Genomic DNA, 13,608 nt, shown 5'->3' on the forward strand with positions numbered 1-13,608 from the left:
TTATTTTCATTTGCGGTTTCGCGCGTAATAGATAAGCAGTACTTAAGTTCAACACTTACCTACGTATGTCTCAAAACAAAACAATGTCGGAAGTAAAAAAGAAGAGACGGCAATACTGTGCGGAATATATTAAATTCGGATTCATTGAAAATCCCACACACCCATCGTCGCCCTTGTGCCTTCTATGTCTAAAAACATTTTCGAATGAAACAATGAAGCCTTCAAGACTGCAAGATCATTTGAATAAAATGCATCCAGATAAGAAAGACAAGAATGTAGCATATTTTCAAGACCTACAGAAGAAGCATAATACTCAGCCAAGTGTAGCAAAACTCTTTTCAGCGGCTGCTAAGCAAGATGACGACGGACTTCTAGCTTCGTGCAATATCTTTTTGTTAATTGCTCAAAAAGGCAAACCACACAACATCGGAGAAGAGTTAATTTTGCCAGCAATAAAGAAAGTAATAACTGCTGTGCTTCATAAACTGGCCGCAGATATTATCCGAAAAATTCCTTTGAGTAATGATTCTGTGCAAAGACGAATTGATGAAATGGCTGAAAACATTGAAGAATCATTGTGCAATCATCTGAGGACTAGTCAATTCTCAATTCAGCTCGATGAGTCCACTTTCCCAACTAATGAAGCGTTGTTGCTGTCTTACGTGAGGTTTATTAAAGATGAGAAAATATGTGAAGAAACTATTATTTGCTAGAAATTTAGAGACAGATACAAAAGGCGAAACCATATTCAATACATTGGAAAAGTTTTGTGATGAGAAAGGATTCCCTTCAAAAATATTATATCAGTTGCTACGGATGGCGCTCCGGCTATGATAAAGGTTTCATAGCGTACTTAAAAAATAACATAACAGATGTCCTTGCTGTACATTGCGTTATTCATAGACAACATTTGGTTGCTATAAATTTAAATGAACGACTATTTCAATCACTGCAATATGTCATCAAAGCCGTCAATAAAATTCGTAACAGCTCTTTGAATGATAAATTATTTCATCAGCTTTGTGTTACTAATGACGAAGATTTCAACCGTTTGTTGTTTCATATTGAAGTTCGTTGGCTATCAAGAGGCAATTGTCTGACTGGATTTTACAACCTGTTTGACTCTGTGATAGAGTTCTTAGAAACTAAAGATACAGAATTGTGCAACAAGCTCATTACATCAAAGAACGATATAGCTTACATGACAGACCTGTATAAATTGTTCAACGATATGAATATCCAACTGCAAGGCAATGAACTAAATTTAATTAAAACAAAAAATGTCGTTGCTGCTTTCGCAGCCATACGCTTCTACACAAAAAGAATATGGGCAGACGTGAGTTTCACAATTTTCCGAATTTATCAATATCCTGCAGTAACGACGACTTGTTTGCCTACTGCCAACATTTGGAAAACCGCCACATTGACTTCACCGAACGATACCTGGACATTTTGAACTTGGAAATACCAGACTGGGTGTTGGATCCGTTTTCAAATGTCAACACAGCAATATCACCTCAGCTGGAAGAAGAACTTATTGAATTGACAACGAACGAGGAAATAAAAATCAATTCAAAAATGGCTACCAAGGATTTTGGCTACAAAAACCGATCCCGCAATTGTACCCTGGATTGTGGTCAATCGTTCAACGATTCTTGATAGCATTCCCATCGTCATATTTGTGTGAACGTGGTTTTAGTGCTGTGACAACGCTGCTTACTAAAAAGAGAAATCGTTTGCATGTTACCGAACGTGGTGACTTGCGGTTGTTCTTGAGTAAATTGGAACCTGATATCAACAAACTTATTAAACAGCATCAGATTCATCCTTCACATTAGTTTTTATATTAGAATCGATTATGTTTCTTTTATTTTAAATAAAAGATACTCTGTCTGCATACCATAAAGTTGCGTTTCAATAATCATTCTCATTTGCAGGTGTAGCCTGTAAGAGTTAACTTGAGACCTGAGCGTCGTTGTGTACTACCTACTGCGCTCAGGTCTCAAGTTAACTCTTGCGGGTTATAGTAAAAGTCTCGTTTAGAATGAATGTTTAATCTCCGCTAATATAGCTATCAATAATTAATTTAATTTGAAGTTATAGTGGTTTTTAAGTAGGTGATAAAATGGGGGCGCTAAAAAATAATTTATTCTCAAAGTGGGCAGTAGACAAAATAAGTTTGGGAACCCCTGGACTATTCGATAGCAGCTTTTGGCCATTTAGAGATGCTCCTGCAATAATTAATTACGCGTAAACCCATAGTGGGTTAGAGATGTCATTGTGTCTTTGTAAAGTTTTGTATCCCTTCGACATGTAGGTTTCTACTAAATATTTTTCTCTGCCGCAATAATATCATTGCAAGTTAATGAACTAGACCCAAATGCAAGTTGGGATTTCTAATCATTACCATCGTACCTGACAGTCTAGTAACACACGCATCATTTATTTCGTATTTTGATGTTCATCGATATAGTACAGTCAAGAGCACGTCAAGGTTGAGTTGCATAGAGTTGGATTTAAGTCTTAAGTGTCAAGCTTGACGTGCTCTTCACCCTGTACCATGTTTATATATTTTTAAAATATTTAACATAATGTACAGAAAAAATTCGTATAACCTGAAAAATTTACAAAAACTTGAACCGTTTAGCATGAAGAATTGTGTTTTTATTTCGCCCGTTATGAACCTTGATATTTTGATACTAAATAATGTGACGGGAAATTGATAAACAATATTCCCAGATGTAAGTTTCTAGATCGTGTTTACTGATTTATAAATAAGTTAGTATTCAGATAGGTCCAAACTTAATATTGATCTCGTTGGCAGGATTGTCTTCTGAAACGTACAAACTGAAATTCATTACCTTATCGCAAAGGCGCGTCATAATAACGGCTGTGGCCTCTGTGTCAAACTGCGGCCGGCCCGCGCGGCCTACCATCTGCAGCACGGTGCTGATGCTGTACTCCTAAATGCATATGAAAACCGTCATAATAAACAGCTATTTTTATCATAATTTCCTTCATGAATTGATATTATTCTATAGAACTATGTTTGTATTTATCGCTCATTGAGCGTGGAATGTAAATAACCTAGGGTTATAATTGAGGCTATCAGCGCAAAAGTGGTGAAACACACGTGAAATTTTTTCCTACAAAAAAAAAATTTTAATACATGAAAATAGCATCCAAATGTAAAATAATTACGTATTTTAATATCATTTAAAGTAATATTATAGAAAAAAAATTTATGTGAGTTACACCACTTTTGCGCTGATAGCCCCAATTTTCGACGAAGTGTAAGGCACATTATGGAAATCTAGCTAGAGTTACACCACCAGCTCACCGTACGTATTATGACAGGAAATGTCAATCAATACACAACACATATTGACAAAAGAAAATAAACTATGTAATACTTTGATATATTGCTTTGTGTTTCATAAAAAGAAACTCGTCTAGATAACACACTTTCATAATAACAACAATATTAAAAATAATATTAAAAAAGATAACAATTTCGAAAACTTACCTGGTAAGCACCATTGACGTACTGTTGAGTGTTCTTTATTACGACAAGATGAGCTGGTAAATTGACGCCCATTGCTGTAACAATAAGCGAACAGTTCTTTATTAATTTAAAAAATCGAAGCAGTAAGATGTCAATGCAGCCAATACTAGTTACTAGTTTCTTCACAATAACATTTTATATTTTCAATTAAATGAAAAAAAAATAAAATAAACGCTTATTGAATGTAGAGAAAAATCAAACGTTGTTGAGAAGAAAAGGACAAGAAGAAAGTAAGCAATAAGGTATGTCAGTTTTTGCATTAGTAAACACACGTTCAGTAGTGAGACTTTCCAGATTAAATGTGTAGCATTTAACAATTAGCCAAATTTTTCAAAGGAATACATTTTCTATTGTGTTAAACTGTTCTAGCAATGAGTTGAATTCAAATATAAAAAAAGGTAAATGTAGGACACCAGTGGAGAATATTTGAAAGATCGTGCTTCTTACAATGTTACTTCAAAAATTTCAGGTACGACATTTAGCGAGGTGAGGAATATTGTACGGGTTAAAGATGAAGAAGTTCTAGAAGTTTTATTATTCGAATTACCAAATCATAGCAAGTATTCAGGGTTATTTGTAAAATAGTAACAACCTCCCAGGACTATACTTTACTTCCAGACTTTTTACCAAACATGATAAATTTCGAAACGTCCGAAACGTCGGTTTGTTTGAAAAAACAAATATACGCGATTTAAATCGGGAAAAATAGTTTCATTTCCTATGTGTAACAATCGCGAAAACCTAAGAACTCGATAGGATAAATTTACCAAAAATATTTTTTTAAGTTTTTGTTTACTATCTGGCACTTTTGAGATGTGTATTTTTAGCAACGCCTCAAAGGACAGTAATTTTAAGTTTAGAGCTGTACAATTTTAACATACCTAACTAAAAAAAATCTTCCGTCATTTTGTTATTGATTAAGAAAGAGACAGATGCTTTAAACTCAAGATCAGTATGTCTGAATTAACATGTCATTACGTACCTAAGGTTGTAGTGGTTATAAGAATAGGTAGATCCCTATTGCGGAACGCGTTTTCGATGTTCAGCCTCTCTTCGAACAACAACCCAGCGTGATGGCATCCAACACCGCTTAACACTAGTGACTGTAATTGAAGAATAGTATATAAAGACAGTGGCTTCAAGTTTGGAACTTTTAGGTATAATTATTACTCAACAGTATTTACAATTAGTAGCAAAAATATCTGAAGCTTAAAACTAACTGGAGGGATCAAGATTTACCAGATGAATGATGAATGCCACGAAACGGATTGAAAATTAATTTTTGTAACGAAATTGTACCTAACATAATGAACTTTATGTCAATTGTGTAATGTATAAACTAAATAGGATAGCTTCAGGAATTCCCGAGACGATACTAGACGTACTCCGGAATACGCGCGACCTGTTTTTTGGCTCGTTTCTAGTTTGTACGTTCCGCAATTGGCATAAAGTTTATTTATTATACCATGTTTACAAAAATTTGCTTCCATTCCGTTCCGCGGCAATGTAAATTGAACCTTATACATCCAGTATTGAGTTTAGGAACACAGTTGACAGTTTTGCTTTGGTCCCACTTTTTGGGTTACACAGGACATTTGAAGTGGAGTTTTATGAGTATTCTAAAGAGTTTTTATTCAAATAATTAAGAATCACTCGCGTAAATTAGTTTTCTCAAGATTTGAACGAGGAAAAAGTTTTTGGGATAGCGAGGAGAAGGAGGGAAGGAAGGATGGTACTGCCAGAGTGTAAAATGCGTTTTATGTTTTGTGCGTGAAAAAAATGCACCCTAATACAATTGTAAATAAATATGAGGGAGTTGAGACGATGATAATAATTAACCATAAAAACTTACATAAAAAAGTGGTAAATGCAAGGTTTAGTTGAAATTTTATTCTTCTAGATAGAAGTAGAAAAAGTTTATTTTTTTCTTGTCTCTTATCCTAAACATATTTAATATGATTATTCCCTTCATTTAAGGCTTTCATAATGATGAGTTTTATGAAATGTAGAGATTGGAGCACTCTGAACATACAATTTGCCACTTTAAATGTATATTTTTGACAAGTTTCTCTAGATTTTAATATAGGAACCACTTCAAAACGAAAAAATAGTTTCCAAACAAATTATTCATAAATACTCAATCACAATTGCATAACAAAATGGAGGACTATAGAGCGTTAAAAGTTACCTACCTGCAACTTCTTGTTTTTTATAGTTGATGCTACAGCTGTGAGTCTGGACTTTTGCTCCGGCGTGAAATTGATGGTCACTTCTTTGGACAACGTCTCAGCTGTCATTAGTACGCTCTTTCGTGTGTTGCAGAATATCTGGGAAGCATGTCGTAGCAAGGAGTAGCGCACCTCTTGGTTCACTCCAGCAAAATATCAACGCTACGCAAGACGATATCTATCTTTATAATCGCTAAGTTATTAAGTTCTGTTACAGTAAAATGAAGTTCAAACTATATTTATATTTGTTAACCGACTTCAAAAAAAGGAGGAGGTTCTCAATTCGACTATATGTTTTTTTTGTATGTATGTTACGCGATAACTCCGGTATTTGTGCACCGGTTTTCATAATTCTTTTTTTGTTGGAAAGAGGGTATCTCCATAGTGGTCTCATTTAATTTTGAAGACAATCATCCACCTCTAAAGTGGCTGTTAACGCATGAAGATTCATTTTTATAAGTAGCGCCTAAATCTTATAATAAGGAGCAATTATTAATTATTTTAATGGTTGAGTTTGCTATTCTCTAATTCAAGGCGTTTTTCTCTCTCCATATACTTTCAGTAGTGAGAACCGATTTTTATTATCTCTGTGTCAAGTTCCGTATAGTGGCGAACTAGGGGATGAATCTGGGTTTGCGAACTTTCCGATTTCAAAAAAACTGGGCAAGTAGATGTAATTGCACACGTACTTTTGAGGTAGTTTTTTTTAGTACTCTGTACTGAGATTATAAGAAAATTACAAAAAAAGTCGTCAAACTGAATAAGCACTAGATACTATACATTCGTAAAGCAGATTCGTATAAGAGGAACAAGTAAGTAACTCTAGGATATAATTTCCCAAAGTGGTCCCTACTGCCCAGTGGGCGCTGAAGAGTCCTAGGGCCCTCGGAAGCAATTGGTTGATGTTGTCTAGGTGGTGCTACCGCATTTGAAAATAAAACACCTGAATTATCTATGTTAACTACACTCCATATTTCTTCTTTCCTTCTGATTTTTTATGTTAAGTGAAAAAATACGTGTTTTCAATTTATTTTTGTGGTGGTGGGCGTTGATATTATTTTATCTTGCCTAAGTGGGCGGTGAACCAAAAAGTTTGGGAACCTATGCTCTAGGAGTTGTTCTAAGTAAATAGACATTAAAAATATCACAGATAGAAACAACCCGAAGATCTAAATGGATCACTCTGGTCATCTGGTCAAATGGATCACGTGGATCATGATTTCGTATTTTTTGTTTCATGATAGTACATGGTCAAGAGCATGTCGAGTGTGGCAATTGAGATTTTAATTCAAATCTATGCCACTTGCGAAAAGAACAGTTAAAAATCTATAATGTCAAGCTTGGTGTGCTATTCACTGCTCTTTTAGAAAAGATTATTTTAAAGGCAAGGTCGTTAAATACACATGTTCGTTGGTGAAGTTTGATATCACCAAGTTGCTTTGAGTGTATTAAGTGTCTACAACATTGACTTACAAATAAATGGACGACGGGTCTAATACAAAAACCACGAAAAAAATGTCCCAAGTCAACCTATTCGAAATTTAAATTGTAATGTCATCGCAGTATCGCGCTGTCAGTAGAACAAATGAAGACTAAAGCGGAGTGTCGCGCTCTGTATACGATTTTAGCGCCTTAAAAGTGCGGACACTTTTTAGCGCGGACCCGACGTCCATATAATTGTAACTCAATGGTCTACAACATTAATTTGTCAACTCGTTTGAATGTAATGTCTGTCTATCAATGCATTATAAAAAAATAATGTCGAATAACAGTAAACCGGACTAGCTCAAAATGGACATACGCGTGACGTCTTGCCCTAATAATATTAACTGAGTCAAGATCAAAAAGTACATAGATCGCTTAAATATAATTTCTTTCTATCAATGCATTATGAAAGAAACTAATATCGAATAACATTAAACCGGGCTAGTTTAGAATGGGCATGCGCGTGACATCTTGCCCGTATGATATTACCTGAGTAAAGGTCCAAAAGTACATGGATAACTTGATCAGAATAAATTTAGAGAAATTCATTGCCCATTTGGTCCTACCGGGAATCGAAGCAAGGGTACAAATACAGATCATTTTACCATCAAGATCATCAAAAAGTTCTATAACATTAATAGGCCGAGAGACCCAGTGAAACTCCAATTACAATACAAAGATGTTTAAAAAAAATCGTTCATTTCGCGAACTTTGCCGGTAAAAATTATGTTGGTCATACCAAAGTAGGTTTCCCGTCGTGGTATTTTTGAATAATTGGCCACAGTTTGTAGTTGAGGATAATGTCGAATTTAAATATGCTCATTCCTTCCGGGCACGGGTAGCCCTCCACTACGCGCTTCAGTTTCACTGGGCGACATTCGTCACCAAACCTGAAAATTGTATTTTAGACATGTATGTGGCATAATGACAACACAGTGATTCAACAAACAAAATTTGATTCCCTTTTACCTTGAAAAATCTTACAGATAAGGTTGGTTGACTACTAGTAACTAGCAGAGTGGTTACACTCGGCGACTTTTAGCAGCGATGCAAACGCGATGCAGTGGCTAATCGTCTTCCTTTACACACGCGCGAGATTTTAAGCAGCGATACAAACGCGATGCAAGTGCGCTACTGCATCAATACAAACGCGCAACGATGCAATCGCCTACAAATCGCAAGTGTAGCGATGCAATGGCGCGTTTCACGAACACGCGTTTGCATCGCTGCTAAGAGTCGCCTCGTAATCGTAGACTTGATACTCGTAATAATAGGCCCAATTAAAAGAAAAATAAAGGGTCCACTGTCTGTGACAAAAAAGATAGCAGATTAAAAATGACGTCCGAAACAACTTCCGGTTGAAATTTGGAATTAGAATGTTTTTGGAGGCTCTAAATGTATTCTTTCATTCTTCGTCGTCGTTTTGTTCTTTCGTCCTTTTTTACCAAATTTTTCAGTAAGACTTCCATACAAAGTAATTATTAAGCAGATATGATATATTATATGGTTTTGGCATGTCTCAGATACATTAAAATAAAAATTGTGGCATTGCAACAACTTGTTGTCTCTCGGAAAGCATCTAAAGTTGTAATAGTACCTACCTATATTGTATTATTAAGAAGACCAATTAAGACATTCGTTTCATTTCGTAATTTTAATTCTTGTTAAAACTTTATAATCCCCAATCAGCTAGTAAACTGATCAGCAAACATCAAAGCACATTTAAAAAATTATAGAGCGTGGTTCATAGCACCTCTCAACAATGTCACTAACTCCTCTGGACCTGTATCTCTATTATTTTTTTCCATCCTCTAAGATCTGTATGTACTACTTAGAGGATGGAAAAAAATAAAGGAAATGTACTACCATCAACGTTTAATACGTTTTGACACTTTATGCCAAAAGCGCAAAATGCCAAACAGGCAGAATGTCAGTGTACGTATTTGTATCTACCTTAGACTATGATTTTTTTTCCAACCTCTAAGGTATCTACAGTCTATCGCCACACCTACCGGAATCAGTCGCATAACTTCGGGTCCTGCGTGTTTCTTATATTTAACAAAAAATCTTATTGTTGTTGTGAGTTGATTTCGATGGCAGAAATGGATAGCGCCCAAATTAAGATTGAGAATTTTGTTCGGTGTGTAATTTTAAGAGATGTACTCACTTGTAGAAGACAGCAGCTTTATCACCACTTTCCAACCAGGCAGCGACGTCTTCAGGGTTGCTAACAGTAGCAGAAACTGCCACGAACCGGATACGAGGTGGGGTCATTGAAATTAACTGATTATTTTCTTGATACTGTTTTTGCAGTTGTTCGATTCGATGGGCCGATTGTGATGAGGCCTACGATTTATAACGACAACAACGTAAACTACAAAAGGATGTAAGAAGGCATCTTAAAGAAGGGTCGAACCCCGTTTCGAATATGCGGAAATTACAGGAGCAAGCACACTGGTCATTCAGTTTCTTGCAGTCAACCGAGTGGCATACTACCCACTAAACATTTTTTTTAGTTGTAGTCAAACTATAGCAAAAATGATACCTACCTCAATAGTCTTCATACGACTAACAACAGCCTCTAACACGGGTCCTCTAGTTTCGTCATTGAGAATATGCACTTCATCTATCAAGAAGAGTTTGATGACCTCTACTAAGCCCCTGTGGTCGCGCCACCGACGAGTAAGCATGTCCCATTTCTCGGGAGTTGTTATTATTATCCTGATTTAGAATTTAAGATTGTATTACACAATTTTTAATTTATGTGTGTATGTATATATTGCTTATCAGGATGAAATTATAGAATATATTTCTTCAATAAGCGTCTATGTAACGTATAGTTGTAAAATATACAGCTTATAAGTAAATGAACTAAATGGGCTTGACTGTAGCCCAGAAGAAATTTTAAAAGTAACCGTGTACTGGAAATACTGGCCAGCGGCATTGATATTTTGTCCATCCGGTTCAGACTTGCCGATTACCAGTTTCTAGTTATCATCTCTTCAAATTTTCACGGATAATTAATTATAAACGGCAACACTGTCAAAAAGTTCATAAATAATTTGAACCAGTATACGGCAACATTGAGCCGGAAAAACAGAATGTATATAAACCTTGGGCCGATCGCTTTACGCGGTGACCCGGAATATTCAAGTTCATTTATTGAATAATACGGTTTATTAAATCCAAATGAAAAACTAAACATAATGCCATCTCTACCTTTTTACTTCGTATTACTTTATAATGAACAATATTAAATGAAAACTTGTCATGATAACTCCAAAGTGTATGAGTAGGAAAATATAATCAACACAATTTAGCGGTAAACTTTTATTATGTACACATTTTTATAGTCCGTAATTTTAAACTCGTCTACGGCGTGGCCGCAAAGAGTTATGAGTCCCTGTAGGTCTAACCACGAAATACGAAGCAACGATCATCGTTTTAGCTTCGTATCGGACCGGAGGCTACCACGAAACGCTTACGAAGATCGTAATTTGAGTCCTTACTCCGAAACGTCAAAACAGCTTTCGTATATCGAATTTATTTCTTCGTAAAACTGACAAATGTAGTACGTATGAGCTTCATTATCACAGAATTTGTTAACAAATCTATGTTTTATGTATGTGAAGGAAGTCTTCTCCAAATACAAATGTAGAGATAAGATTATTACACACAACATACAAACTTATGAGAGTAACAATCAAGTTTAAAGCTAAAATAAGAGTTCGAAATTTTTGCTTGGTCGAATTCAGTATATTTTTTTCTTTTTCTTTTATTCTAGTTTTGTTTTTGTTATTATATTATATACGTTTTTAGTCTACTTATACTTTATGTTATACTACTTACCTATACGGTTTTAATTGGGAGAAGTCCACATCAGTGTCTCCTGTAACTTCAATGCACAGATGTCCAAATTTAGTGAACTTTGGATACCATTCTGTTAATCGTTCCGTACAGAGAGCTTTGACTGGAGCCACTGAAAAGTTGTTTTTATATATATTTTAGACCTAATCTTTTATTAGCGCATTTTCGTGGGCAAGGATCCTCTTTTGAAACCGCGAAAAAATTAAATGTATGAAACTTTTGACTCGACTCACACGCATTTTCCACTAAGCGGCTAGTCTTATTTATTCAAATAAAGTAGCTGCTACGACTGCGGTCACTCGCGGTTAGTCGTTTAGTGGAAAATGGCATAAAGTATGAACATTTATTTAAAGCTGATTATTTTCCATTGTACTGAATATTAAAAGGTATCAGCTAAAAACCTACCTTTAATAATGTTACTCAGCTACTACTACTGCTACTGGCATCGATTGTGGTCAACATTTTCGTGGTGCGCGTTAATACTGATCTATCGTGTCAAACCAAAACACTGCATCGGTTATTCAAGGGGAATGAAATAGAAATAGCTTATTTTGAAAAGCACAATTATACCTAATGGCTGGATTCTTAAATATCTACCATACAAAATAAGTTAAATGTATCTTTTTAAGTTAATATCCTGAAAAATTGCAAACAATCGTAATTCTTTTGACATTACATTGTTTTGACACGATAGAGCTACATTAGAGTTTCCGAAGGATGGATTTATTCATGCAATGATCGGTTATCAACTTTAAACTGATCTTTTATGGCAAATCCGTTTTTTGGAGAGATCTAAGTTAAAAGTGTACGTAATATTATAATAAAAAAACTAGTACTGTATATAATTTTGAAGTCATCGATGTAATTTTTGTCCTCTAACTCCATGAGCAGTTGGACGATCGCCATTTCAAATATCACTGTCTTGCCGGAACCAGTGGGCGCGCACACCACCATTGACTTATCTGTCGAAGTAACGATGAAAGGAAAGCTGCACAACCTAAAGTTCGGTTCCTTTGACAATGTCGGAAACGGTTTTCTTTCCATTCTTACAAAACCTGTATACCTGATGTATGTACAGCATGTCCTAAGATACCTGACCCCCTAGCCGACCCTTTCGTTCTGAGAGCCTTCTTAAGCATTTATGGTTGAAATTTGTTCTTCTATATTTAATTACGTGTACGTTAAAGATTAAATTACTGGCTTAAAAAGTTTCTTAAAACATCAACGATGCAATAAGGAAGTCAGACCAAAATTAATTTTACGGCTTACAGGTTAAAGATTAAGTTTGTTTAACACTTCTTCACACTTACCTACTCAGAACTTTGGTTCTGTTCTTTAGTCGGTTATGAGGTAAGGTATCGCAAGGCATCGACTGTACTTAAATTTGAGATCATTGTTTGAGGTTATTGTCGCGATCTATCAGATGTTGTGATATATGCCATCAAACAAGCAGATTTCTTAAAGGACACATGTACCCACCAATTGACTGTACAGTCAACAGCTCGCCTGGCTTTACCTTCGTTTTTCAACTCGGTGTAACTCGTTATGAAAAAGCTTCAAAGTTGACCGTCCTGTTGCCAACTTTTAGGTAAAAGAATACTACGTCAAAACACTTAGCCAGTAAGACGATGACATTGCACACTTACCTGAATATAGTGCATCTTCTATAACACTTGATTGTACTAGGTTGAAGAAGGGATACGAAAATACGCCTCGATACTTTGGATCTGTAAAAGACATGGATTTTCCATTCTGGCATAAGTGCCTTCATAAAAAATCTACATACGTTAAATAGCTTCGTTTGAAATTTTGTATGAAGAATACAATTCATGTTTTCTGAATTTATACAAAGAATAGTTGCAGGGAAGTACTGCCACCTTACCTATAACGAAGCAGTAATGTGAATATTACCTAGGTACTGCGTTTCGGTTTTAAAGGGTAAAGGGTTCTGGTGAAATTACAGGCACATGGGACATTTCAATTTATGTCTCAAGTTGACGAGCGCAGTGGCAGTGCACCTCAGATGTTGGCGATTTAAAGCTCTGAGCGGCACTGCAACTATTATGGACAAGCAGATCGCTTATCACCAGGCGCACAACTTGTTTGTCCCATCACTTGATATAATAAAAAAAATACAAAACTACCTACAACGTTAGGTAATTTCTTTTGAAATTTTATACTTATTACATAATATCGTGCAATTTTTAGTTTACTGCATTTTAGATAGAGATAACATTTTAGAAACATTTTAGATAAAGTCAGAGTCAAAATAATCTGAGGGTCCAAGCCTGCTATTGCAAAATAATAATGTTAATTTTATGAAATGAACATTAATGATTTAATGTCCATTTCATAAATTGAATTGGTTGCACTTTCAATTGTTTGTAGTAGACGAAAAAACTTACAGTTAGGACAAAGTTGATTTTCTCAAATGCATGGACATTTTGGTAGAATTAAGTTGCT

The 13,608-nt window shown here is 35.3% G+C and overlaps 1 protein-coding gene across 1 annotated transcript in view; it reads right to left on the bottom strand.

Moving 5' to 3' along the window:
- Nucleotides 1-12,099, bottom strand: part of LOC113235904 (probable ATP-dependent DNA helicase HFM1) — a 56,863-nt gene extending 44,764 nt beyond the window's left edge. Inside the window, exons 1-9 of the mRNA XM_026471828.1 lie at nucleotides 11,982-12,099; nucleotides 11,128-11,257; nucleotides 9,828-9,999; nucleotides 9,446-9,624; nucleotides 8,018-8,168; nucleotides 5,758-5,892; nucleotides 4,548-4,668; nucleotides 3,527-3,600; nucleotides 2,862-2,963 (exon numbers count right to left, since the gene is read on the bottom strand). Coding sequence (XP_026327613.1) covers nucleotides 2,862-2,963; nucleotides 3,527-3,600; nucleotides 4,548-4,668; nucleotides 5,758-5,892; nucleotides 8,018-8,168; nucleotides 9,446-9,624; nucleotides 9,828-9,999; nucleotides 11,128-11,257; nucleotides 11,982-12,099 — 1,182 coding nt within the window. The remainder of the gene's footprint in view (nucleotides 1-2,861; nucleotides 2,964-3,526; nucleotides 3,601-4,547; nucleotides 4,669-5,757; nucleotides 5,893-8,017; nucleotides 8,169-9,445; nucleotides 9,625-9,827; nucleotides 10,000-11,127; nucleotides 11,258-11,981) is intronic.
- Between the last annotated feature and the right edge of the window lie 1,509 nt (nucleotides 12,100-13,608).

Source organism: Hyposmocoma kahamanoa, unplaced genomic scaffold (assembly GCF_003589595.1).
Source record: "Hyposmocoma kahamanoa isolate Upper Pololo Valley unplaced genomic scaffold, ASM358959v1 88, whole genome shotgun sequence".
Taxonomy (NCBI): Eukaryota; Metazoa; Arthropoda; class Insecta; order Lepidoptera; family Cosmopterigidae; genus Hyposmocoma; species Hyposmocoma kahamanoa.